General features: G+C 51.6%; 1 protein-coding gene across 1 annotated transcript in view; it reads left to right on the top strand.

The window, feature by feature from the left end:
* The window catches only part of PLXNA2 (plexin A2), a 134,062-nt gene extending 109,609 nt beyond the window's left edge, over positions 1 to 24,453 (top strand). Inside the window, exons 23-33 of the mRNA XM_030965561.1 lie at positions 349 to 617; positions 4,274 to 4,340; positions 4,896 to 5,042; positions 5,888 to 6,047; positions 6,470 to 6,573; positions 10,742 to 10,841; positions 12,916 to 13,106; positions 14,208 to 14,377; positions 16,152 to 16,364; positions 17,051 to 17,201; positions 18,188 to 24,453. Coding sequence (XP_030821421.1) covers positions 349 to 617; positions 4,274 to 4,340; positions 4,896 to 5,042; positions 5,888 to 6,047; positions 6,470 to 6,573; positions 10,742 to 10,841; positions 12,916 to 13,106; positions 14,208 to 14,377; positions 16,152 to 16,364; positions 17,051 to 17,201; positions 18,188 to 18,283 — 1,668 coding nt within the window. The 3' untranslated portion in view covers positions 18,284 to 24,453. The remainder of the gene's footprint in view (positions 1 to 348; positions 618 to 4,273; positions 4,341 to 4,895; positions 5,043 to 5,887; positions 6,048 to 6,469; positions 6,574 to 10,741; positions 10,842 to 12,915; positions 13,107 to 14,207; positions 14,378 to 16,151; positions 16,365 to 17,050; positions 17,202 to 18,187) is intronic.
* The last annotated feature ends 1,392 nt before the right edge of the window (positions 24,454 to 25,845 follow it).

Genomic DNA, 25,845 nt, shown 5'->3' with positions numbered 1-25,845 from the left:
AGGGCAGGGTTAGATAGGATCTTGAGAAGAAATTGTTCCCTGTGAGGGTGGGGAGGCCCTGGCACAGAGAAGCTGTGGCTGCCCCTGGATCCCTGGAAATGACCAAGGCCTGGTTGAGCATCCTGGGACAGGGTGGGTGGGATGAGCAGATTTTTAATCTAGGCCATGGCAGGGGGTGGGATGAGTAGATTTTTAATGTCCCTTCCCGCAGGTGGCTGGACAGGGCCTCACTGTCCCTTCCCACCCAAACCATTCCCTGCCCCTGAGATCGCCCCGGTGCTGGCAGTGCTGCCCCGCTGTCCCTTGTCCCCTCACACCACAGCTGACAGCCACCATCTCCTCCTGCAGGTGCAGGGGAACGGGCAGCAGAGCGTGGAGAAGGCCCTGAAGCTCTTTGCCCAGCTGATCAACAACAAGGTGTTCCTGCTGACCTTCATCCGCACGCTGGAGCTGCAGCGCAGCTTCTCCATGCGCGACCGCGGCAACGTGGCCTCGCTGATCATGACGGGGCTGCAGGGCAAGCTGGAGTACGCCACTGACGTCCTCAAGCAGCTGCTCTCCGACCTCATCGAGAAGAACCTGGAGAACAAGAACCACCCCAAGCTGCTCCTGCGCAGGTGAGGCCGGGCACGGGCAGGGGAGGGGTCCTGCAGGTGGCTGGTGGGGCTTTCAGGGGGAGTTCAGTCATGGAAAGGGCTGGGAGGGGTTGCCCAGGGAGGTGGTGCAGTCTCTGGAGGGGCTGGTCTTGTGGGCAAGGTGGGGATTGGACATAGGTTTGATTTCATGATCTCAGGGCTCTTTTCCTACCTGAATAATTCCAGGATTCTATGATCTGAGGGCTCTGGAGGGGCTGGTCTTGTTGACAACGAGGGGATTGGACATAGGTTGGGTTTGATGATCTCGGAGGTCTTTTCCGACCTGAATAATTTGAGGATTCTGTGATCTGAGGGCTCTACAGGGTGTTGGAAGGGAATTGCTGCTCTCCATCCATTTCCTCACCTCTCTCCAGGATGGGGGCTTAGCCCTGCTCTGGGAGTTCACAGGTGGCTGGACAGCATCTCAAACCACATCCTCTGGGGAGCAGCATTTGTGTGCCACAGCTGGGCCAGGAGCTCAGGATGGATTGAGCAACTCACCCAAGGCAAAACTGGGAAGAGCCAGCAAGAAAATAGGGAAAAAATGTGCATGAATGTGGGGCAAAACAGTGGGCACAAGGAAAAGGCTCCCCTTGTTCTCCCCATCCTTGGTGCTCCCGCAGAGCCTGGCCTTGGCCAGTGCTGCCCCTGGGCTGTGCTGGGGCTCTGCTGGCATCACACTGGAGAGAGGGGAGGATTTCACAGCTCCAGGAAAATTTCAGGGGTCCCTGCAGCCACAATGAATATACTTGACAGGAAATTGCTTTAAATCTGGCTGTGTTTGCGGAGGCAATAACTCATCTTGGCAAAGGAAGCCGCCTTAATTTCCCCCGTGGTTTGACGAGTCACTGGAAGGCGTCTTCTGCCTCAGCCATCAATAATGACTTTTCCTGGCGCTCCAAAAAACACAGGGATGGTGATAAGAGCTGTGCCCCCTCCTCCCTGCACAGCCAGCAATGAGTCAGGGCCGGGGGCTGTCTGTGCTTTGGTCTGTCTGTGCTTTGGTCTGTCTGTCCTGCACCAGGACTTACCCATTGTACAGGGAACCTGGATCTTCCCAGGGATTGGGCATCTTCCACCAATCTGGGCAATTTCAGCCAGTGTTGCACCACCCTTATAAAAATCCCTGCTTCATATCTAGTCTGAATCTACTCCCTTTTAGTTTAAAAGCTTTATTCCTTGTCCTGATGCTCCAGGTTTTGTTGAACCTTGGCCTGGAGACCTCTCCCAACCCTGTGCCCAGCCCAGCCTGGAGCTCCTTGCTCTGACTTAATGAGGAGTGATCAGCCATGAAGTGAAACACTATTTTTCAGAATGTTTCGAGCTCTCTGGTGGCAGCAGTTGATAACTGACACTCAGTTCTTTCCCTCTTTCTTCCTGGCTTTCCCCTCTCTCTTTCTTCCACGACTGCCCCTCGCGGGAGACAGCAAGAAAGTTGACGTTAAATCAAACAGCTGCTCTGCTTGCTGGCAACAGCAGTTTGGAGACCTACATAGAGCAGGGAGAATTAATAAAACACATATTTATTTTTTAGGTTCTCCCAGCTCGTTTTGTTTAGGTTTGTTTTCTTGCCGGGGCAGCCAAGGCTGGGCGCTCTTGTCAGGCTCCTTTGGAAAATCATCTCTGGGTCCTTCTGTGGTCAGCATGAGGAGGGTTTGCTCCAAGTCTAGGGATTCTCTTCTGTCCTGGCAATCTCCAGCAGTTTATTTTTTATTTTTGGAGCAGATTTTTAACAGCATCCAGAGGCTGGCGATGGCACAGAGCAGTGCTGGTAGGGGCAGCTCAAAACCTGGCAGCAGACTGGGGGCTCAGAAGATTTGGGGGCTCAGAAGATTTGGGGACTCAGCAGAGCGCTCTGTGTGTAGGAGAAGGGCCAGGCCCTGGGCTGTGAGGCAGTTTCCCATTTGCAAGGCGGAGGAGGGCAGGGATGCTCCATGCAGCCATTCCCAGCACTGGGAAGGGTGAGAGCTGCCCCTCTCCACCAACACAGGGCAGTGAGGATGAACCCAGCATTGAACCCACTGCTGGCTGTCCCCAGGACTGAGGCACTGCACATGGTCATCCCATCCATCCATCCCATCCCATCCATCCATCCCATCCCATCCCATCCCATCCCATCCCATCCCATCCCATCCCATCCCATCCCATCCCATCCCATCCCATCCCATTGTCCCATTCAAAATTCCCCACCTTCTCTGTCCCTCCACATTTCAATGCTCTTTGCAGAGCTGGTGTCATGAGCAGCCCACAGGGACAGGACACAGCAGCTTCACAGGGAGGGCTAATTGGGAGACTAGCTAGTTCTTCATTTAATATTCTATTAACAAAGTAGTTTATTAAATTAATATTCCCCCCAAAGCCCTGAATGTGTTATTTTCTGAGTTTTTCACCTCGTCTGTGGCTTGTGTCACTGCCTCTCCATTTTCTAGGGCTGTTTGGAAGGGTGCTGGTGCTTCTTCTCTTTAATTGGGTGCCTGAAATATTTCAAACAGGAGAATGATGTGAGTGTCAATTTGTAGGATGAATTTTTAGGCAGTTAATCAATTCAGCCTTAAATTCTTCGGGGATCTGCAGACATTTTCACGAATTCCTGACAGATGTTGCCATCCTAGGAGATGATGGATGATGTTACCCCAAGTCTGTTGGCCTACTGGTGTCAGTTTTTGTTTGTTGAAATCTCTGGCTCCTGTTTATTTTTGATCTGCCTGGCTTTGGAATTATCAAGCCCTGTGCTTTGGTGTGTGCTTGTAATTCCAAGCACTTGGAATGCTGTGGGGAGTCAGAGCAAGAGACAGTCCCTCATTTAAGGGGAAGAACGGGGGAAAAGGGGCTGGAGTGAGATGTGACCCTCTCCAGGTCAGGGAGGAGGTGACCTGGTTCATGGTGAGGGCAGAAGGATCAGTCCCCAGAGGGAAGGGAATTGCATTCATCCCTCTTTGCTTGCTGGAATTTGGACCAGATCCTGGTGTCCGCGAGGGGAAGGCTGAGCCAGGCCAAGCCATGGTCACATCTGGCCAGGGTCATGGTCACAGGTGGCCAGGGTCATGGTCACAGATGGCCAGGGACATGGTCACAGATAGCCAGGGACATGGTCACAGCAGCTTTTCCCTGCACGGGGCTGGGGCTCCAATTTGAGACACCCCACGACCACCAGAGCCATCCCATCCCATTGTCCCATCCCATTGTCCCATCCCATTATCCCATCCCATCCCACCCCACTGATCCCATCCCATCCCGTCGCAGGAAAAGGGGCTGTGGAGCTTTAAGCAAAACCTCGGGGCCCTGCAGAGGCAGCGTTGAAAGCTGCCATTAGGAGCCATTGTATTTAAATTAGAGATAATCCCGGGCACAATGCGGGGAGAGGACACTGGGTGGGACTGGGGAGAAAGCTGCAATTTCCCTGCCATTGTCACTCGGCTGTCCCTGATTGCGGGAGCTGCTGTAAATCCCAGTGATTACCGAGCCAGGCTGTAATTTGCGCCACGTGCGGGGAGCCGAGTGTCACCAGGCTGGCTGTCACCAGCCCCAGCAGGCTGGGATGGGCTGGCAGGGCTGCAGGGACAGGGACAGCGCTGTTGCTGCCCTGGGTGCAGCTTTGGGCGCTCTGTGAGTGATGTTTGCCCTCCTGCCTCCCTCAGGACCGAGTCTGTGGCCGAGAAGATGCTGACCAACTGGTTTGCCTTCCTGCTCCACAGGTTCCTCAAGGTAAGGGGAGGTGGAGCAGGGCCCCTGCTCTGCTGTCTCACCCTCCAGCCACCCCCGGGTGAAACTTTTCCATCAGGCTCCAAGAGATGGAGCAGCAAGGAGGGAAAGGTGGAAATTTGCTCCATGCTCAAAGCCTTCCCCAGCCTCAGGTCTCCCACAGTAATTCCCATTAGAGGCGGTTTTTACACCTCTTTGGTACTTGAGGGAAATTCTCACATCTTCATGCCTCAGCTTCCATAGTTTTAACTTCATTTGTGGCTTTGGAAGCCCCACTGAATTTGCTCCAGGGGAGTGAACGGTGAGATGGAGATCTCAAGTTCCATTTTTGTACAGCCATGTAGGTTCAGGAGGGATTTCCCCTGCCAAAGACAACACAGCCATGGAGCAGTGGAGCTCAGGGCTTTGGCTGAGCTCTCCAGGAGCTGCTGGGCCGCACATGTGCTCTGGACTGAGCCAGTGGGGCTGAAACTGTGCTGGGGGCAATCCAAAGGGGGCTGGGGCACAGGAGGAGAGGCACCTTCCCCCTGGTGAGCCCTGTGTCCTCCTGTGGTGCAGGAATGTGCTGGGGAGCCCCTGTTCATGCTCTACTGTGCCATCAAGCAGCAGATGGAGAAGGGCCCCATCGATGCCATCACGGGGGAGGCGCGGTACTCCCTGAGCGAGGACAAGCTCATCCGGCAGCAGATCGAGTACAAGACCCTGGTGAGTGACACACCCTGGGCTGGCCCTGGAGCAGGGATCAGGGCCCTGGAGCAGGGATCAGGGCCCTGCCCGAGCTGTGGGTGTTGCTGGGCAGTGAGGACCCGTGGCCCAGCCAAGTGTGGCCCCAGTTCGCAGCTGTGTTAGGAAAATTCATCCACAAACACCAGAGGTTTATGTCCAAAAAGGAGACAGAGGAGTCCTTTTTGGCTTTATTCCAATAAAGGCAGAGGCCATGGGGCATTCCCCTGGGATCTCTCACATTTTTGGAGGACACAGCCTCCTTTCAATCCCAATTTCCCGGCCACACTTCCCTTCTCTCTTTCCCCATTTCTGAGGTACTTGAGAGGTTCAGACTTCCCAGAATGCCTGATACCAGAGATTCCCCTCTAATGTACAACCCTCCCTTTTAACTTTTAATTCTTATGGAATTTAGGGGTTTTTCTTCCCCATTGTTTATCTCATCTTTCAATGTCCCATTTCATTTATCAGCAAACCTACAGTTTATTTGTAAAAGCAAATATCTTTTTCCATCCATCAATCAGTGCAATCCTTCCCATTGTTTCTTTTATCTCCCAGTGCTGATTTTATCTACCAGCATGTTTGTAAAGACAAATCCACTATTCCTCTCAGGTGGGAGAGGAATGTTTTACCTCCCTGTGCTCTGGGCACTGCCCTCCTGCAGCCAGTGAAAATGGACATCCAGGGCTCCTCTCTCAGCAATAATTGTATGAATATTATAGATGCAATAGCGCAGGGATGCATTTAGGGCTGCAGCGGGGTGATTTAAGGGAAGAGGCCGCTGTGACACCTCTCCTTCAGAGCATGATGTGGTTCTCCTCTTGCAGATCCTGAACTGTGTGAACCCAGACAACGAGAACAGCCCAGAGATCCCTGTGAAGGTGCTGAACTGCGACACCATCACCCAGGTCAAGGAGAAGATCCTGGATGCTGTGTACAAAAACGTCCCCTACTCCCAGAGACCCAGAGCTGTGGACATGGACTTGGGTAGGAGCTGCCCTGCCCAGAGGGAGGGAGGGAGGCAGGGGGGTGACCCTTGGGGGTGATCAGAGGGGCTGGGGGTGATCAGAGGGGCTGGGGTTGGGTGATCCCAGGGGGCGTGATCAGAGGGGCTGGGTGGGTGATCGAGGGCTGGGTGATCAGAGGGGCTGGGGGTGATCCCTAGGGTGATCAGAGGGGCTGGGGGGATCAGAGGGTGGGGGTGATCAGAGGGGCTGGGGTGGGGGGTGATCAGAGGGGCTGGGGGTGATCAGAGGGGCTGGGGGTGACCCTTGGGGTGATCAGAGGGGCTGGGGGTGATCCCTAGGGTGATCAGAGGGGGCGGTGATCAGCGGGGGGGTGATCAGAGGGGCTGGGGGTGATCCCTGGTGGGGCTGGCACCCTCTGACCGTGGCTTTCCCCATGCCCAGAGTGGCGGCAGGGCCGGATTGCCCGCGTGGTGCTGCAGGATGAGGACATCACCACCAAGATCGAGGGCGACTGGAAGCGCCTGAACACCCTGGTGCACTACCAGGTGAGGGAGCAGCCCCCCTGACAGCTCCCAGCAAGCTGCCAGCAGGGAAAAGAGCAGCAGGGACCTCATTCCCAGTGCCTGTGTGCCCAGGCAGACAGGGAGGGCACGTCTGTGTGATAAACCAGAAGGGTTCCATGTGCTTCAGCATTAGGGGGGAAAGCAACCTTGACACGGAGCTCAAGGGAAGCAGCAGAGTTGAAAATTGGCTAAATTAAACCTGCCAGCCGTGGGAGAGAGGCAGAGGGAGCTGTGCAGGGGCTGAGCTGGCACTGCTGGGGATGAGGGGCCTGGGGAGGGCAGCACGGGGGGCTCAGGACTTTGTCTGGGGTCTGGGACAGCCTGGAATGCAGCAGGGGAGGAATGAAGTCATAGGGAAGTGGAACCAGGCAGTGAAATGCTCAGACAGGGTGGGTGAGAAGGCCTAAGAAATTCTTGTCATCTTTATCTTCTGGAGAGGGCAAAGTCTGTTGGAAAGGGCTCCTCGCAGTGTGAAAGATGGGAAAAGAGGGAGCTGGGGTAGGTTTGGTTAGAGGGAATCAAAGCAAAAGATGGGAAGAGAGGCAAGGAGGGGGCTGAGGAAGGTTTGGCTGCAGGGAATCAAAGGCTTTCCCTCCCAGCCTGTCTGCAGCACAGGGTAAGTGCATTAATTGGGACTGTAACCTACTCCTGTCCATCACCACCTCCCCAGAAGTGTTTAGTGTTTAATCTGGCATCTCTCCCTGTTTATCCAGCATCTCCAGTCCATCAGCCTGACTCACGCTGGGGGACTTGAATGGGAGCCAGTATTGACAGGAGCCCTGCAATCAGGGAGCCAGGCAGGAGAGTGCCATCAATATGCACAGTGCATGTTAAAAAGCACCTCCAGGGTCAACTTTTCCAAGCAGCCCCCAGGATTTAAACACAGATTACCATGAAATGTCAGAGGAGTTGCGCAGATTAATTCCATTGTTCCTAAAAATCTGTTTTACCTGACAGTTGCAAGGGATTAACCAACATGCAGGGAAGCAGCGAGACTTTATTATGCCTTGATCTTTAAAAGTCATCGTGAGGAAGTCACAAGTGAAAGCTGTGCTTGTCTGATGTGTGCTGGATGCTGGGGGAGGGAGCACTTTTGTTCCAGAGCCTGTGGGAAAACCTGAGCCAAAAGCTTCCCCTTAAAATAAACAAAATCCTCGCAGCACTCTGGATGCTGCAGCCCTTGCTGCCGTTTGAATGTCAGGTTTGCTCTGGAAGAAAGGAGGAGTTGGCAGCCAGACATCCAGCCAGGTAGGGACACGAGCCCCAGCTCTGCTCAGCCCAACTGAGCTGTCTCAGGCATTAAAGAGAAGCCAAATTCTTTTCACTGCAGCAGAAATCCTGTCAAGGCGAGCCTTTTGCCAAAAACTAACATATATATATATATACATATATATATATATATATATATATATATATATATATATATTTAAAATTTTATTTTATTCTTACCAGTTTGGGGTTTTTTTTTCTGTTGGAGTAGAAGTTTTTATGAGGTATCAAAAATACAGATGTTCCAGGACTGCACAGTAAAGCAGATACCTGGGTAAAGGCCCAGCTTTAGGAGGGTGTAAAATCACTGGAGTTCCACGTGCTCTCACTGTTTAACAGGAGTGTGACACATGAGCCAGGTGTGGTTCAAACCATCAAAATAAATGTGGATTTCCAGAGGAGTAGTAAAGACGATTTCTGGATTTCTAGGAAAGAAGTGAAAGCTGCTTTGCAAAGCCCATGTTTTATTCAGAGCTGGTTTGTCTTTATCCGGCTCTGAAGGCAGGGAGATCCCTGGGTTTGCAGATGGAGCTGGGGGATGCTCAGCCCAGGTTCCAGGTGTGTCCCTTGGACAGGTGCTGCACCTGGGAGGCTGCAGGACCCTCCAGGTGCTCAATTCCTGCTCCTGAGTCCCGGGATCCATTCCCTGCAGCTCCAGGGCTCCAAAGCACCCTCCTCCTCCTCCTCACTGAGCCCCCAGGGTGGTTATTTAATCCCAGGGGTTTCCCTGCTCCACACCTGGATGCTGGATTTTGTTGCTTTTGTTTCCTGCATTAGAATCACAAAAATACAATAACTGATCAAATGCATTTTTCATGGGAAGCCTTCACATTCAAAACCCAAATTGGAATTAAAGAGAAATGTTCACCTTTCTAATAGTTTTGAACCACTTTATGAAATTATAGAGAGAACTGTGCACCTCCTGCTTATTTCTTCATTTATAAAAATAGATGTGTAGCTTAAATAAGTGTAATTCTTTGTTAAATTCTCCAGAGCTGTTACACATGGCAGGGAATTGCATTACATTTGTGTCGTATCCTTTTGGTTTCATGGCTATTAAACTCCATGGGAGAGTCCTACCCCGTGTGGTTTCACTCAGGAAAAATGAAACCCTGAATTTCATATGGGATGATTTACAGTGGCTCACGCAGGGTTAACTCAGAGGCAGCAGAGCATGAATACCTGTCAGCCCCTGCGAGTCTGGAGAGGCCAGGAGACCAGGAAGCTGCTTTAAATGAAAAATTAGGAGGAGAAAGGGGAGGTTTGGGTGGAAAATGAGGCTTAGGAGGCAAAGGCGGTGCGGATGTGGAGCTGGAATCGTCATTGCGCCCTTGCTGCCCCACGCAGACACAGCTCCATGCCCTGGGCTCCCTCCTCCCCCTCCCCAGGTTTCCTTTTCCCTGTCTTTAAGGTGCTTTGTGCCCCGTGTTTCCAGCTTGTAGAATAATCAGAATATTGATAAAGTTGTAGAGCAGCCAGGCAGCCCGGAGCGCGTCCCAGGGGTGCTGCGGGAGCGAACGAACGCGTGCTGCACCTGAGGCTGCTCTGCAGCTGCTGGGGCTGAGCTGACAGCAGCCATTCCACCCCAAATTTACTGACTGAGAGGGCTCTTTCTGTGTGTGTGTGTGTGGAATTTTTAGTGCCTCTCTCCCAGTTCTGGTGGAAATGGATCCGGCACAGGAGCGCCCCGGGCTCGGGTTTCTCCCTGGTGAGATGCAGCTGAAGTGGCAGCTAATAACAGCCTAAGAAAATAATATCAGCACTGACCACTCCTTCCACTGACTTAATAAATTGGATGAAGTGAGGCAGGAGCAGCAAAGGAAATTATGGAGGTGTTTGGAGTGTTTTGCTTAGAAAAATCTCACTTTTGTGCCGTGAAACACAAGTAACTATTATTTCCACTATCACCAGCAGTAACAAGAACTCAGATTTCCATGAAACCTTTCATCTGGATGGAGCCCAAAGCCTTGGAGGCAGCACAGGTCATTGTGTGCAGCTCACCTTGGTGCTGCAGAGAGGGTACAGAGCCCTGGAGCTGCTGGGGGAGCAAAAACCTCCATTCATGGGGTCAGTGCTGAGTCCATCACCAGACTCCTGGCAGATAATGCAGGGTTTAGCCCCAAAAAGCAATTCCTGCAGCAGGAAGAGGCATTTCTTTTGTGCTGAGCCTCTAAAAAGTATCTGCTGGGCCCTGGCAAGACGTGGTGACTCTGTGCTCGCTCACTGTGCTGCTCCACAGGTCACAAGTTCAAAATTAAAAGCTCCTCAGGCCCATTCCCTGGAAACCTGCAGCTCCTTAATTAAGGGGAATAAGTTAGAAAACTTCCAGTGACTACCAGATTTATAGGGAGGATAAAATTAAACATGGCTACTAAAATCTGCTGTAACAAAACCTTGTTAGTGCTAATGTTCATTTATAGTTTGACTTCCCAGTGTTTAATTCCTTCTCTGGAGCAGTAAAGGGATAACAATTAAATACCCTGAAAGATGGCTTTATGACTTGCTCCGCTGTAAATCAAACTTTTAAAGTTCGTAAAAATTGCTAAAATAAAAAATGGTTTAATAGGAATGTTTTATGGCCCATAACGTTATTACAGCCCTTTTATTCCCTCTGCATTGTTACTTTAATTGGATCACAACAATTCTTGAGATTCTCATTTTTATTGGGTAAGGCATACCCTTAAATCAGAACGACCAAAAGCATCTTCACCACATCTTTTGATTTATCCCTCATTTCCTTCAGCCTCCTGCTGTATCCTGGCCCAGCTCAGGGCTCAGGGAGCGTGTCCTGGGCTGCCCCTGCCAGGATTTGCTGGATCAGCAGCCTGGGATCACAGGGTGGGCAGGGAATCCCCCTGACTGGTCCTGTTTGCCTCCCCAGGTGTCAGACCGCTCCGTGGTGGCTCTGGTGCCCAAGCAAACCTCCTCCTACAACATCCCTGCCTCTGCCAGCATCTCCCGCACATCCATCAGCAGATATGGTGAGAAACGGGATGGGAAGGGATGGGAGGGACACACACTGGGGTGTAGGTGGGGAAAAAGCAGCAGCTCCCCCCAAAGAACCACCCAAAACGAATGTAAATCCAAACAGAAAAACGTCCCTGGTTGCTGGTTTGGATTGCAAAGGCTTTTCCAGCTGTGAGAACAGCAAACAGAGTGGGAAAGGTGGGAGGAGGGAAAAGGAAATGCCAAGAACAGGAGCAGCCTTTGGGAATGTGGGATTTGGGAAAGGTCCAGGGGCTCAGAGGGGATGGGTGATGCAGGAGAGGATCTTTGAGCCCCTTGCCCCTGAGCAGCACCACAGATAAACCTGATTTATCTGATCCTCCCCCTGTTCCTCCCCAAGTGCAGGATCCTGAGCTCTGAGCTAATGGGTCACAAATGGGGAAGGGCAATCTTAGCGCAGAGTGCAGAGATGTGCACACCTGGGAATTCCTGATTTGCATAATAGAAGGGCTCAGCACATTCCAGAGGGTCCCTGAAGATGCTGCAGCCTGAGAAAATGAGCCTGCAAGGTGCCAGGTGCACGCCTGGAACACTAAATCCACAATAATTGTAATAATAGACTTCCATAAAAGGCAGCAGTGGCAAAATCTCTCGAGTGCTGATCTTTCATTATCGTTCATTTCACAGAGTGTTTTACCAGCAAAAAGTCTCCTGACAAACCCATCTCCTCCTCTTGTTTATAGCTCCCAAAATAATGTTGGTTTTTAGCTCGAGCGAGTGTTCTGAGGTGCCAAAACCAGGGGAGTCTTGAGGTAAAAACCAGGAGAAAAGGCATTTTTCCCTGCCAGGTGTAGGCCCACACATCCCATAGTGCAGGTGATGGAAAAACCAAGGCTGGGTCTCACAGCATGAGCCCTCTGTGCTCATTGATCTCTGTCAGCTGGAAAAGCTTTTGCAAAGCACCAATACGAGCGATCATTGCTCATGTTAAGATTAATATTTCTAATTGTGCCGGCAGAATTTAAATTAGATACTTATTTACTCTCCCTGTCATATATCAGCACAGAGATATGTTTAAAAATAGAATTGCTGCATGCTTCCTGAGCTGTCCCCCTGTCTGTCTCCTTAATTATATCAGTTGGAGCACTCATTTATCTAAGCCTTAATCAGGGATGAAAATCCAGCTACTTTGGTAATGACTTGAGTATTTCCCTCAGCTGATTTACGATCGATCCCCACACTCCTGACGAGGAGGGGGAGCAGTGAATTGAAGGCTAAACTTGAGAAAATGCACGAGATTCCCAGAGAACAAAGAAATGTAGCAGGAGGAAAAATCCAGCAGGGCACATTTGGGCTCCTCAGCCTCGTGTCTCATCCTGGAGATGCTGGGGATCCAGGGAGGGACATTCTTTGGGAAGGGAAATGTGTAAATAAATGTGCCACATGCCCCCATGGTTTCTGAGCAATTCAGGGAAAGTTGCCAGGTGCCCTTTGAGCTCCCTTTCCCTGCAGGGACGCCATGAGGCTGGGCCTGCTCAGCCCAGGGATGGCACAGTGGGCAGGAGTGGCCTCAGGCTCTGCTGTGGATGCTCAGCTTGAGTCCTCACTGCTCTCCTGGAAGCCTCAAGGACAAGCTCAGCAGCTTCTCCTGCCCTTTGTGCTGGCTGTGCTGGGCAGCTCCTCATTATTTACAAAATCCTGAAATTGGAGCTCTGCTTCTGCAGGAGTCGGTGCCCGGGGTCATGTGTGAGCTGTGACTCAGGGAGGATTTTTGTGTCACCTGTATGAGGAGTTCACATCAGGAAAGGATGTGAATGGGGCAGGACAGGCCATATATGGGAGGAAAAAAAGCTCAATTCTGAGGTTTTTTGTTGAACGGAGACCACTGCAGATTTTTGCCAAACCCCAAATTTTGACGGCGCAGAACGAGAACGCGTGCGAAGCAAAACCACGCTGGTTTTCCATTTCATTTCCCCACCAAAAAAAAAAAAAACCCAAAAAAAAAAAAACCAGTGCCAGCAATTTGGGCGTTATCATCCCTGGTGAGGGCACTGAGGAGGTGCGGCAGGGTTTTGCTGTGAGCATGACCAGCCTCTCTCCCTGGCTCAGACTCCACGTTCCGCTACACGGGCAGCCCCGACAGCCTCCGCTCGCGCGCGCCCATGATCACCCCCGACCTGGAGAGCGGCGTCAAGGTCTGGCACCTGGTCAAGAACCACGACCACGGCGACCAGAAGGAAGGGGACAGGGGCAGCAAGATGGTGTCTGAGATCTACCTGACCAGGCTGCTGGCTACAAAGGTAACTGGGCTGGGCCCACCCGGGGAACGCACGGCGAGGGGTCCTGGTGAGGCTCAGCTCCCACCTGGCTGGGTATTCCTGGGATTGGGAGAGTCCTGAAGCAGCAACAAAAGCACAGCGCAGATTTCCTCACACTCAAGGCAATTGCTGCAATTCTCCATTTTTTTTTTTTTTACACAGTGTTAAAACTGTTCAGCAATTCACAAATTGGTGAATGAAGCAGTGCCTGGAAATATTTACCCATTCCCTCAACCAGATATGATTTTCCTGCCTTTCCCCACATGCTCATCAGTGTGGATAATACAGCTGTGCTCTGGAAAGCAAAAAAAAAAAAAATATTTCAGGTTAGAAATAAAGAGTAAATGAGTGAGTAGCTGCAGGCTGGAGCTTTTCTAAAGACCCTGACCTTGGTCATTCCCATGGGATCTGTGGTGGCATTTTGGGGCTGGTAACATCTGGTGTCCCTTCCTGCCCCCACTGCTTGGCCAGGGGAGTGCCTGTCCCTCCCTTCACCCCCTGGATTGCTACTTCTGTCACCAAAACTGCAGGAAAAACAGAAACTTCCAACAGCATCTTTTCAATGTTAGAGAATTAGGTAATAGTTTATTCTGGCCAGGATGTGCAATAGAAATTTATTTCATCCACACATGCCTGGGTTGTGCAGTGAAAATCATTCCATCACACATGGATTTTTACCCCATTTTTTACATATTTGCACATAAAACCCCCAAGGAAATTCACATTCACTGCTTCTAAATCACACAATTCTCAGTACTTGATCCCTTATTGGTTATTGATCCTTTCAGTGCTAATTTGGCCCTCATGCTTTGGTTCTCTTATCAATCATTTCCCAGGCCAGGTGTCTCTGATCACACTGGGGGTGATGTTTGTCAATGTTCATTTATCCCCTCTGTATCTTCTGGCTCTGGGAATCTCCTTTTTGTTGATTGAAGCCCATAAGCCAGAAATTCTCAAACCCTTGGTGAAATGAAGACAAAACCTCAATTCCCCCCACCCTGCGCAGAGGCGAACAGACCCCTGAATAAAATCACATTACAAAAAAAAAGCTGGAAGCTGTCTGATTTGCCCTCCTGCCACCAGGGCACGCTGCAGAAGTTCGTGGATGACCTGTTTGAGACGCTGTTCAGCACGGTGCACCGCGGCAGCGCCCTGCCCCTGGCCATCAAGTACATGTTTGACTTCCTGGACGAGCAGGCGGACAAGCACGGCATCCACGACACCGACGTCCGGCACACCTGGAAGAGCAACTGGTAACGGGGGAAAGGAGGCAAATCTGGGGGATTCTGGGCAAAAAATGATGTGGAGGATTATTTTAGGAAGGGCTGGGAACAGCCAAGCCCCAAAGAGGGACACAAAGCTGTGCTGCTCATGGGGTGGGAGCCTTGATGGGCTGCCAGTGTTCACAGGATGCTAAAATCCTGAAATATCCTGATTTGGAAGGAAGGGAGATAGCCTGGTTATCTCTCTGGGTGCTCAGTGATTCTGGACAAAAAAAGATGTGGGGAATCATTTTGGGAAGGACTGGGAATGGCCAAGCCCCAAAGAGGGACACAAAGCTGTGCTGCTCACGGGGTGGGAGCCTTGGTGGGCTGCCAGTGTTCACAGGGTGCTAAATCTCGAAATATCCTGATTTGGAAGGGAAGGGAGATAGCCTGGCTGTCTCTCTGCCCAGGGTGGGAGATGGACGCTGCCCTCAGGCTGTAGATTTGCGCATCTGGACTTTGGAAAGAGGGGGAAGCAAGGTTCCAGTGCCTGCCCTGTGCTGCCTGCACAGCCCTGCTGTGCCACAAATGCCAGCACTGGCTGGGAGGGGGAGCTCAGCCAGTGGCTGCACCTTTCCCATCACTCTGGGAAGCACCTGGAGCATTTGGGCATCAGCAGGAGGTGGCACAGGGAGAAGGAGCCAGCTCTGCATGCCTCAGGCAAGGGCTGCAGCCAGGTCCAGCCTCTCCAAACAGTGGGAGCTCCCACATCTCTGCCTCTGCTGCTATTTTAGGATTAAAACCTCTGCGGGTTGGAAATTTACCTCTGCAAGAAAGGAATAAAAAAGCACAACAAATGGTTGTTCCCTGAAGACCTTGTATTTTCCCGAGTCCCTCGTGGTTTAAAAGGCCTCTAATCTTCATGGCTGCAAAAACTGCTTCCCTGCTAAGGCAGTGGGAAGCTCAAAACGATTAATTTAAAGCCTTAGAAGGAGTTATTGGGATAAAAACTGTAGAACCACAAGAAATTACAAGAAAAAAAGAAAGCAGTGACCACCAGAGTTTGGTCTGCCAGAGCCAACAGGGCCCACCAGGCCTGGACCTTCCTTCTCCCCATCTCAGCTGAGCTGCAGCATTTCCAGAAAGGGAATTTTTGGGGGGATGTGGGAGAAGGCTGCCCCTGGAGCAGGTGGGAGTTTGGAAGGGGGAGCTGGGGTGGCTGGGGCTGGGGCTGAGCTGCTCTCCTGCAGCACTGCAAGAGTTAAGGCTGCAGCCTTCAGCGAGCTGGAGAGACAGAGAGAGCTGCGACTTGAAAGGTAATAGAAAGCAGCAGCTGCTTTTTTGATCCTGCTATACAGCCAGAGAAAAAAAGGAATAATAATTCCCCTTTGATTGCAAAGGCCCCGGGATTTGGGGACAAATCCTGTGGTTCCTGCTGCCAGCTCGTGGGTCCTGGAGAGCAGCCGGGCAGAGCTGATCAGTGCTGCCCCTGCTCACCCCACACTGACCCTGCTCTGCTGAGCTCCTCCTCATGGGCTCCTCCTGCAGTGCTCCCCCAGTACCCCCAAACTGCCCAGCTCTGCCCTGCCCCTCATCTCCTCCTCTGCTCCGTGTGGGATCTGAGTCTGGAGCAGCTCCTGGGCATGGCAGGATCCACCAGCAGCACTGGGCAGCACTGGTGCTCGATGGCCTTGGCCCAGCTCCTGTTTAAATTCTTCTCTTGTTCTCCCCACCACTCGTGTTCTGCCTGGGAGCGCCATCCACAGCACGAGCCCTTTCCTTTTGTCTTTCATTTCATTTCAATTCTCGCTTTGCCTCCCAGCCTTCCCCTCCGCTTCTGGGTGAACGTGATCAAAAACCCTCAGTTCGTGTTCGACATCCACAAGGGCAGCATCACGGACGCCTGCCTGTCCGTGGTGGCTCAGACCTTCATGGATTCCTGCTCCACCTCCGAGCACCGCCTGGGCAAGGACTCCCCCTCCAACAAGCTGCTGTACGCCAAGGACATCCCCAGCTACAAGAGCTGGGTGGAGAGGTGAGGGCAGCACGTGGGAGTGCGGGTGCTCTGAAACCCCATGGATCTCAGGACAGAACATCCTGAGTGGAAGGGAAGCACATGCGTGACCGTGTTCACGGGGGTCCCAGGATGAAGGAAGAGACGAGGATCTGACTCCATGTTTCACAAGGCTTGATTTATTATTTTATTATATATATTATATTAAAACCATACTAAAAGAATAGAAGAAAGGATTTAATCAGAAGGCTAGCTAAGGATAGAAAAAGAAAGAATGATAACAAAGGCTTGTGGCTCGGACTCTCTGTCCAAGCCAGCTGGGCTGTGATTGGCCATTAATTAGAAACATCCAACATGAGACCAATCACAGATGCACCTGTTGCATTCCACAGCAGCAGATAACCATTGTTTCCATTTTGTTCCTGAGGCCTCTCAGCTTCTCAGCAGGAAAAATCCTAAGGAAAGGATTTTTCATAAAAGATGTCTGTGACACACAAGGACCACCAGTGATGCTGCAGGGTGGTTCTCAGCCCCACCAAGCACCACTGCTCCCGTTTTCAACTCATTACAGCCCAAAATCCCATTTTGCTGGATGCAAACACAAAGCAAAAAGATGTTCTTATCCCTGCAGAGCTTAGCTTAAATCCCAGGGGGAACAGGAGCATTTGGGGCATTCCTGTTGCTCATTTTTCCCCTCATTCCTGCAGGTATTACGCCGACATTGCCAAGCTCCCGGCCATCAGTGACCAGGACATGAACGCCTACCTCGCCGAGCAGTCGCGCCTGCACGCCGTGGAGTTTAACATGCTGAGCGCCCTCAACGAGATCTACTCCTACGTCAGCAAGTACAGCGAGGAGGTGGGTGTGGGCAGCAGTGTCCCCTGGGCCGTGGTGGTGTCCCCTGGAGTGATGGTGTCCCCTGGAGTGATGGTGTCCCCTGGGCCATGGTGGTGTCCCCTGGAGTGATGATGTGCTCTAGGCAGCAGTGTCCCATGAGCCCTGGTGTCCCCAGGGTGATAGAGCCCCATGGCAGGTGTGTGGGAGAGCAGATGCAGTGCTGGGCTGTGCAGGGATCCCTGTGCAGCCTCCCAGAGCTCCTTGGCCTCCCTTCCCTGGATTCAGCCTGGCCGTAGCTGGTGCCGCTCCTGCCCCTCTGTTCTCTTCATGCACAGAGGGGTTTGGGATTGGCCACACTTGTAGCATCCTCCCCAGGAGGATTGAGAGCTGAAATATTGTGGGAGCACCTGGATACCTCAGCTCTGGCATGCACCCAGTGCAGTGGAAAACATTCATGACCCATCAAAACTCCCCAGAAACCTCAGTGTCCTTTGGGAGCAGCACGGTCCAAATCCCCGTTGTAGTGGCACAGGCTCCTGTTTGCAAAGGCTTCCTGGCAGCCTGAGCTCCTTTAATGAATGCATCGCTTGAAACCAAGTTCTCGCCATCTGTTCCACCCCTTCATTTCTCTGCAAGAAGAACCGATTTTGTAATTATGTCCGTGAAACGGAAGGGTTTTGTCATTGAACTGCATGTAGCCATTTGTGATACAACGCCACGGCTATTTTCCCATTAGGCTTGAAAAATCTCATCACTTTCCTGCTAAACGAGACAAGAAACGTGGACTCCAAGGCACCGGAAATGTGGAGTCCAAGGCACCAGAGTGGTTTTTGTTGGGCGGGTATGGAGGGGTCCAACAAACCAAGGACAGCCAAGTTGCTTTGCTATTTATTGGGATTTCACAGCTCCTCACATCTCGCTGCCGACCCACCTCTCCCACCCCCTCTCTCACACTGATTTCTCTCTCTGATTCATTTTTTTCCCCCTTTTCCTGTTCTCCCCCCCAGCTCATCGGAGCTCTGGAGCAGGATGAGCAGGCTCGGAGGCAGCGTTTGGCTTACAAAGTAGAGCAACTCATTGGGGCCATGTCCTTCGAGAGCTGAAGAAAGGTCACGGGCAGCAAAGGGCAGAGCATCGCACGGACTCTCGGGAATTCGGAGGGAGAACAAGCAAGGAAGGCACTGGACACACCCCCTGAGGCTCTTCTGGAGAGAGCAGAGCCTGGCTCAAGGACTGGCTGTGTTCAAAAATCATACAGGATCCATTTGAAAGGGCAGGAAGGGAAGAAGATGAAGCATCTCCATCACAGTCCAAGCAAGGTGGATCATTTTTTTGAGTGTACGCGCAAAGAAGGAACCTGGAAAGTCTGGATGTCTCCACGACTGCTGCTTTGCATGAAAATTGTTTAATGTATATTGGAAAATAAAACTTTATTTAAAGGGGTTTTTTTAAAAAAAAAAAAAACAGGAAGAAAAAGGAAAAAAAATTGAGCAAAAACCACAGAGGCCATAGAGATAATCCTGGCAAGAAGGATCAGCTCTGAATCCTGTCCCTGAGAGCCTTCCAAGGACACGGCTCAGGCATTCTGCAAATGGACTGTCACACAATTGGAACATCTGGAAAACCAAAATGTCTTCGTTTTGGATTCTTACAACACATAGGAGCACAAGTTTGCACCACACCTTTTTACACAAGCGAAATAGCAGTTTTGCCCAAAAATAGTCCGGTGGCTGAGTAACTTAGAGGCATTAGAAGGAACTTTACCTGAATTGCAAAACCACCAGATCATCCGACCTGTCTTGAAATCCAGCTTTATCCATGTATTTATATAGTGTCAATACATATATTTTTTTTTAAATCCCATTTACTGTCGAATGAGGGAAGATTTGAATTTCATTGCTTTTCCCTTTTCCACTTCCATCCCACCTCACTGGCTGATCCAGCAGTGTCCAGCAGTGTCCAGCATGGCCATGGTGATCCAGCAGTGTCCAGCAGTGTCCAGCAGTGTCCAGCATGACCACAATGATCCAACAGTGACCAACACTGATCCATTCAGTGTCCACTGCTGGTTCCTGCAGGTGCCACGTGAGCCAAGGCAGAGCTGGGCTGACACCTCCAGGGTGGGTTTTGGGGGCCTCCAGCATCCAGCTCTGATTTCTCACAGCAAAACCCCCCAAACCCTGATGTTTACGGTGACAATACTTGAAGAGCCTGGATGCTGGGAGAGCAGATCTTTGTTGATTTTCTGCTGGATGTGCAGTCCTTGGGCACAGGCTTCCTTTGGGTGTCTCCTCCAGCGTTTGCCGCCTCACCCAGGGCCAGGACTTGCATTTCCACTGGGAAAGGGAGAGAAATCTCTGCTCCAGGCAAGAGCAAACCTTAACCAGCAGCCCCAGGCCAGCCAGCTCTGCTGTCGTGTCTCTGTGTCGGCGTCTCATTGTTCTCCTCAGTTCCTTGCTGGCCCCACGGCACACGCTCCTGTGGCCAGGGACAGGCAAATGTTTGTGAGTGTTATTTCTTTTCTAAGACACCAAAGCTTATGTGTGTCCCTTTGTAGAGTGCCAGGAGGGGAAGGAGTGCTGTAAATATTTCTCTCTGTAGTAAATATTGATAACGTGTGCAGGCTGCAGTGGGGAGGGCAGGGAGAGGAGGCCTGATGGAAATACAAGAGTTGGCTGCAGGAGCTTGGCAATGGCAGCAAAATAATTCCTGGTGTCTGCCCAGGCAGTGTCACACCAGACTGGGACCTTCGTTTGCAGCCAGTGTGTGTTGAAGGAAAATCCATTTCCATCTCCATCCCCCTCCTCCACCATTCCTGCCTGGAGGAGCCCAGCAGGGCTCCCAGAGAGCTGCTGGCCTTCTGTGTCCTGCAGTCCAGCACCAGGAGAGGGGAGAAGCACGTAGAGAAATACTCAGGAAACTTGGTTTAATTACCATTCAGTAAAAGCCATGCCAAGTCCACTTTCTTTTGGTAATCCACTTCTGTGAGTCTCTCTGAAAAGCAGAAAATACTGATGATAATAATCAACCTTGTGCAATAAGTTCTTGACATTTGCAGCAGCCTGAGCACTGGATTTACTGAGACAGGGGGAGAGTGGTAGAAACAGAGACTGAAAGGCAGAGCAGTGTTTGTACTGCCTGTTATCCAAGAGTTCCCTTCCCAGGGATCCTGCTCCTGCACGGTGAATCTCATTTCTGAGGCAAAAAATGTGCAAAAGTCCTGCTAAAAGTCAGGCACTGCAGAGCCCAGGAACGTCATTGGAGCAGTCCCCAGCCTGGCCTGCTCTTTGCTGCAGGTACCCCAGGGCATGGCACAGGGTCAGCCTTTGAAATCCTGCAGGTTTTTTGCTGGTTCTGCTCCTGCTGATCACAGTGATCCATCACACAGCTTAGGTAAGGGATTGCCAGGTCTGTCCTAGCTGTGGTCGTTGGTTTGGGTTCACCAAGTTCTCATGGTACTCTGAAACCCAAAGAGAGCACTCCAAAAAGTTCCTGAAGGACTTCCAAACGCTTCCAAATACCAGTCTGGGGAGTTACCTCTGCAGGATTCACAAAACACGAGTTCAGCCCAAAGCAAAGGCCTGGCTGTGCACCACCTGGGCCTGCTGACAGTGTCCCTGCCCCACAGCCCTCATGGTGCTCCTCTCTGCATCTCTTTGAGAGGCTCTTGTGTAGCTTTTCATCCTCCTGCTTTCCTCCTCCTGCTCCCTCCCCTCTGGCCAGGAGCACCCCCAAGCCAAGGCTTTGTCATTTCCCTCCCCCGTATTTTCTCAGCAGAAATGGAGATCCCCCCACACCCCCTGGATTCTCTGGGAGGACATTAAGGTGGCAAGGGGACAACTGAGTTCATCTTCTGTGCTGTGGGACGATTCGAGCAGAGAGAAGAAAAAGGAGGAAGCAGCAGGAGCACTTTGCAAACCAGTAAGCTCTTACACTTCTGACTGAATCCCAAAGGAAACAGCAAAAACTCCTCTTCCATCACCTGGAAAAGCTTTGGGAGTACGGCAGAGGGAACAGCACAGTCCTGGCTGGAGGGGAGGCCTAGAAATACATTGCCAGGAATCTTCTCATGGTGGTTGACATTAATTATGGATCTTTACAGGCAATTATATGGATTGAAGCAACATATCCCCCTGGGGCAGAGTGCTGGGAATCTCTTGCCCTGTTTGCATCCAACATTTCCATTCCTCCTTCGGGAGGAGGAAGCTTCAGATCTCAAAAATGGCATTTTCTTCGCACTGGCAGCAAACTGGACTCGAGGGTTGGTCGGGAGGGGGCACTTGCCTTAGATGAAACGATTTCATGTCCCTCTCATTGCCCCCCTCCTCCTGCAAGGCTGCCCAGAGTTTGGAGTCTCCAGCTCCCTGCGTTTCAGGTATTCCAACATCAAAGTGGGAGACGTCACTTGCCGGGATCTCTCTGCCTGGTGTCACCGCTTGAATAATTCCCTTTAATCTTCTGCTCACGAGCTATCAAAGCACCCACTCCGAGGGGGAGCGAGGTGCTAATCAAACGCTTCTCCACCTTGAAAGCCTTTACTAAACCCCACAGAGGAGAGGGGAGCTCGCAGGCACGGCTGGCCCTGCCCGAGCCCCACCAAGGAGCCGCAGCCACCAAAGCCCAGAGGGTGTGGACAGCGAGGGCTCCACACTTTGCCATAAAGGATGGGTTTGAAGGGAGGCAGGAGGGATCAGCACAGCTGGAAACCCTGGGAAATCCAGCACCCTGGAAACCCTGGATACCCTGTCTGCAGCAGTGAGGACCCAGAGAAATGAAACAGCTGCCACGGCCTGGCTGCATCCCAGCAGCATCACAGGTGTGGAATTCCAGGTTTTTCCCTGAGGGATGGCCGTGGGGACAGCAGTGCCTCCCCAGGGCTGGGGCTGTGACACGCTGGGGACGGTGAGTGCAATGCCAACCTTCATCACAGCAGTGCCTTCCACACTCTGTCTTAAAATCCTGGTGGCCCATCCCCACGTCAGTGTTCCCTCCGACCTACCACTGGACTCCACAAAAAATGTCCCAACGTAGGAAACAGTTTGGGTGGGCGCATGGAGGGCAAAGGCCAGAGGGTTTAGGGCTCTGGGGTTGCATTCTGCCCACTGCTGGCTCCGAGCTCCTTGTGGGGGTCTTGGTGTTTAAATCTGTGTGGAAAAAGGATCAGAGCATCCCCTCCTGCAGTGGGCACAGCCTCCAAACAAGGTCTCATTCCCAGAGGTCCCCAGGAGCCAGCAGGGATGAGGAAGGCCAGGTTGGCACAGGGCAGAGCAGCTCCCAGCACGGCCCCTGTGCTGCTCCAGAGCCTCGAGCCCCTTCCCTGGCAGCAGCCCAGCCACGTTCTCCTGTCACTGGCTGTTCTCCATCCAGTTTCCTGTGCTGTCAGAGCTCACCTGTCACAGGGACTCAGCTCCCCAAACTAAATGAAACTGAAAGAGACTGACTTGAATAAGCTGGGCCATCAGGGAGAGCTCGCGAGTGGCTGTGCCCTGGAGAGAAGAAAAAATGTTCCGAGGAGGGGAAATAACTGACATCAAAGATGCATTAAAATGCCACAGAGCTTCAGCCATCCTATTCCAGATCCACATTTGTACCGGGAATTGCAAGGCAATAGTGCAGGGAGCTGTGACATTGTACAGAGATGTGTGTGAGGAGGAGCTCGGAGCACAGTCCTGTCCTTGCTGCAAACACCCAGCCTGGACCCAAAACCAGAGGCCAGCGGGTCAGAGGCTGAGGGCAAAGCACTGGGGCCAGCTCTGAGGCCACCTGCATGGGCAGGATGGTTTGGTTTTACTGACGAGACATTCAGTGGGGAAACAATCAGAGTAAGAGATGTGTGCACAGCGAAGGCACCGCTGGGGATCTGCTGAGCTGAGCAACCCCAAATGTGCAGTTTCAGTGCACTTTGGTCGGGTTAGTTTTGCAGGGGAAGAGGATGGGAGGTTTGCACCAGTTTTGGCTGTCTGGAAGGCTTTGTGAAAGCCCCTTCACCCTGAAAACCCCCAGATTTGGGTGCTGGTCCTGTTCTGGCCAGGCCTTGGAACAGCAGCAAGAGCCCCAGCTGTGGGTGTGCCTGGTGCCTTCCTGGCTCCTGGAAGAAAACTGGGGCTCTGTGGTGTGTGCCCTGCACCCCAGGGTGCTCTTTGGGGCGCTGGGACCGTGCTGGGGTCAGAGAAGGGGAGGTGGAAGGCTGGGGCAGTGTGGGATGGCAGAGCCCTCTGCTCCATGCTGGAAAAGCCACTCCAGCCCCTCCAGGGTGTCTGTGCCCGCCTGGCTGAGGTGGCACCAGCGGTGTTGTGGCCGTGCTGTGAGCATGGCAGTGTCTCTGTGCTTGTTCTTTCAGATCCCCCTTTGTCCCTGTGTTTCCCATCCCTCTCCTTCCTTTGTAACCGTGGAATATAATCCTGAAAAAATTCCCTTTCTGCAGCGTTGAGGAACACGCCCCAAGGGCCCACAGGGTCCATCCACTTGCACGGACAATATCCCAAATATCCCAAACTCCCTGGGCCTCCCAGGGCTGCCAAATCAAACACCAGATCTCCTGGATGGCCTTTCCTTTGGGATTTTTAATACCTCTCTTTCGAATAAGCTTGGAAGTTTATGTTGTTATGCAACAGCTTCTCCAGCCGGCGCTCCCCTCCCGAGGACTGGGCACACAAAGGGGCACGAGGAGCCCTGGGGAGGGAAAAAAGCTGATTTGGCCACGTTATTCATGGCTTCAGAAGGTAGAAATGTCCTTCTCTTACTGCTGAGTTCTGGTGCTGATGGCACCTTGGAGAAGCAGCAAGGGGAAAGGGAATGTACAGGTACTAAAACTTCTGGAGTGCCCCCAAAAACGTCACAGAATGTAGAGGTATCAGCCATGGAACAGATTCTGATATTTCCTCTTCCCCTTCTCCTTACAGAGCAACCCCCAGCAGTTTTAGGGGATTTGTGTGTTGGCAGGAACAAGGAATTGATTTGTATCTGTGCCCATTCCACCGTATCCTTCTCTGGCTCCTCCCCTCCCCGTTATACTTGACACACTGGAGTTCTGTATTATATTTTTTTTTAAGATGATTGTCTGTTTTTTGTTGTTTTTACAAGTGTTGTGGAAAAAAAATGTAAGAAAGTTTAAGTATTTAAAAATGTTCCAAGGAAATAAAAGGGGGTTTTGTTATTATTCTAATATATTATTGTGTACCTATTGTAAATATGAAACACTCCTATTTTGCAAGCCAAGGACTCACTTTGTACTGTTGTTATATATAAATAAAGTTTACTGGTTAAAAAACCCCTCCTGAGTAGATCCTTGTTTTGCCAGTATGTGGCATTTATTGTGTGAGGAATATTTATTTACTGAATCCCAGCAGCAAGAAATGGGTGAGTGGAAATCCCAGACTGGTTTGGGTTGGAAGGGACCTTAAAACCCATCCAGTGCCGCCCCCTGCCATGGCAGGGACCCCTCCCACCACCCCAGGCTGCTCCAGCCCCGTCCAGCCTGGCCTTGGGCACTGCCAGGGATGGGATATCTGGAAATAACCCCTGGATGGTGCAGCTGGGATGGGGGTCCCCAACACTTGCACGCAGGAGCAGCATGAAATTCCACTTATTACCACTCCTGGAGCAGGAGCAGCAAACCCTGTTTGTAAATAAAAGACCCGGGTGAGTTCTCTGTGTTTTCCCCTCGCTGAAACGCTCAGTCCTTGAGGTGAAACACTTTTGCTTCCATTTCATAAATTCAAGCCAAGATCTCAGCAAATGCTGAGAGGCATCTGCTGAGCAGCAGAATCAGCGAGTGACTTCTCCAGCAGCTGTCTGTCAACTTTAATGACCAATATGGTCGCAATTACAGCAATGAACTTTCTCTAACAGCCCCAAATTACTCTGGATGATGATAAGTGACAGAAAAATGGAGACCCTTAAGGAAGCATTAAAGAAGAGACATGTGGATGTGGAACAAGAAGTCTCACTGCTTTTTCTGGAGGATCTCAAGGGGTGGTGGGTTTTTTTTTTCCTTTACAAATTAGGTACTAAAAAGGATAAATCTGAGCCAGAAGGGGAAGGCCTGGCATGCTGTGGGTCACAGCAGGGAGTTCAGTGCTGCCCCAGGATGGGGTTTTTATGGACATTTGACTCTGAATCCTCTGGTTTTAGTGCAGGGCTGATGGGGAGATGGGAAGCTGCTCCCGTTTCAAGGGGATGCAAATCCATCCTGTCAGAGCAGCACTCTGCTCCTCAGGCAGGTCATTCCAGCTTATTTCCCTCAAACTGAGACCAAAGCTTGACACGGACCTCAGGGGGAGCAGTTTGGCCACGTCCTGCTGTCTCCCCCCTGAAAGGAGCAGGTTTAACCTCCCCAGATGGATCCCACGGGCTCTGCTCTGCTGCTGGAGGCCCTGGAACCATTCCAGGGCTGTGACCACCCAACGTGGAGAGGAGTTTTCACATGGTTTGTGAATTAGGGAATAAAAGAGGAGACTCTTGTTTTTCACCTGTGCCTCGGGTAAGTCTAAATTCAAAGAATTAAATAGGAACTGATTTTCCCAGAGCTATCCTGAGGGCTGGGGGAGCTGGATTTTGTGTTTTTCCTTCAGAGATGCTGATCCTGTACTGGTTTATGTGTGGCTACTGCCACAGACAGACCCTGGAGGCAGGACAGCAGCTGCCAGGAAAATCTCCACTCCCT

This window comes from Camarhynchus parvulus, chromosome 26, assembly GCF_901933205.1.
Source record: "Camarhynchus parvulus chromosome 26, STF_HiC, whole genome shotgun sequence".
NCBI lineage: Eukaryota > Metazoa > Chordata > Aves > Passeriformes > Thraupidae > Camarhynchus > Camarhynchus parvulus.
The sequence above is the reverse complement of the archived record's forward strand: the minus strand, read 5'-3'. Positions and strand labels throughout refer to the sequence as shown.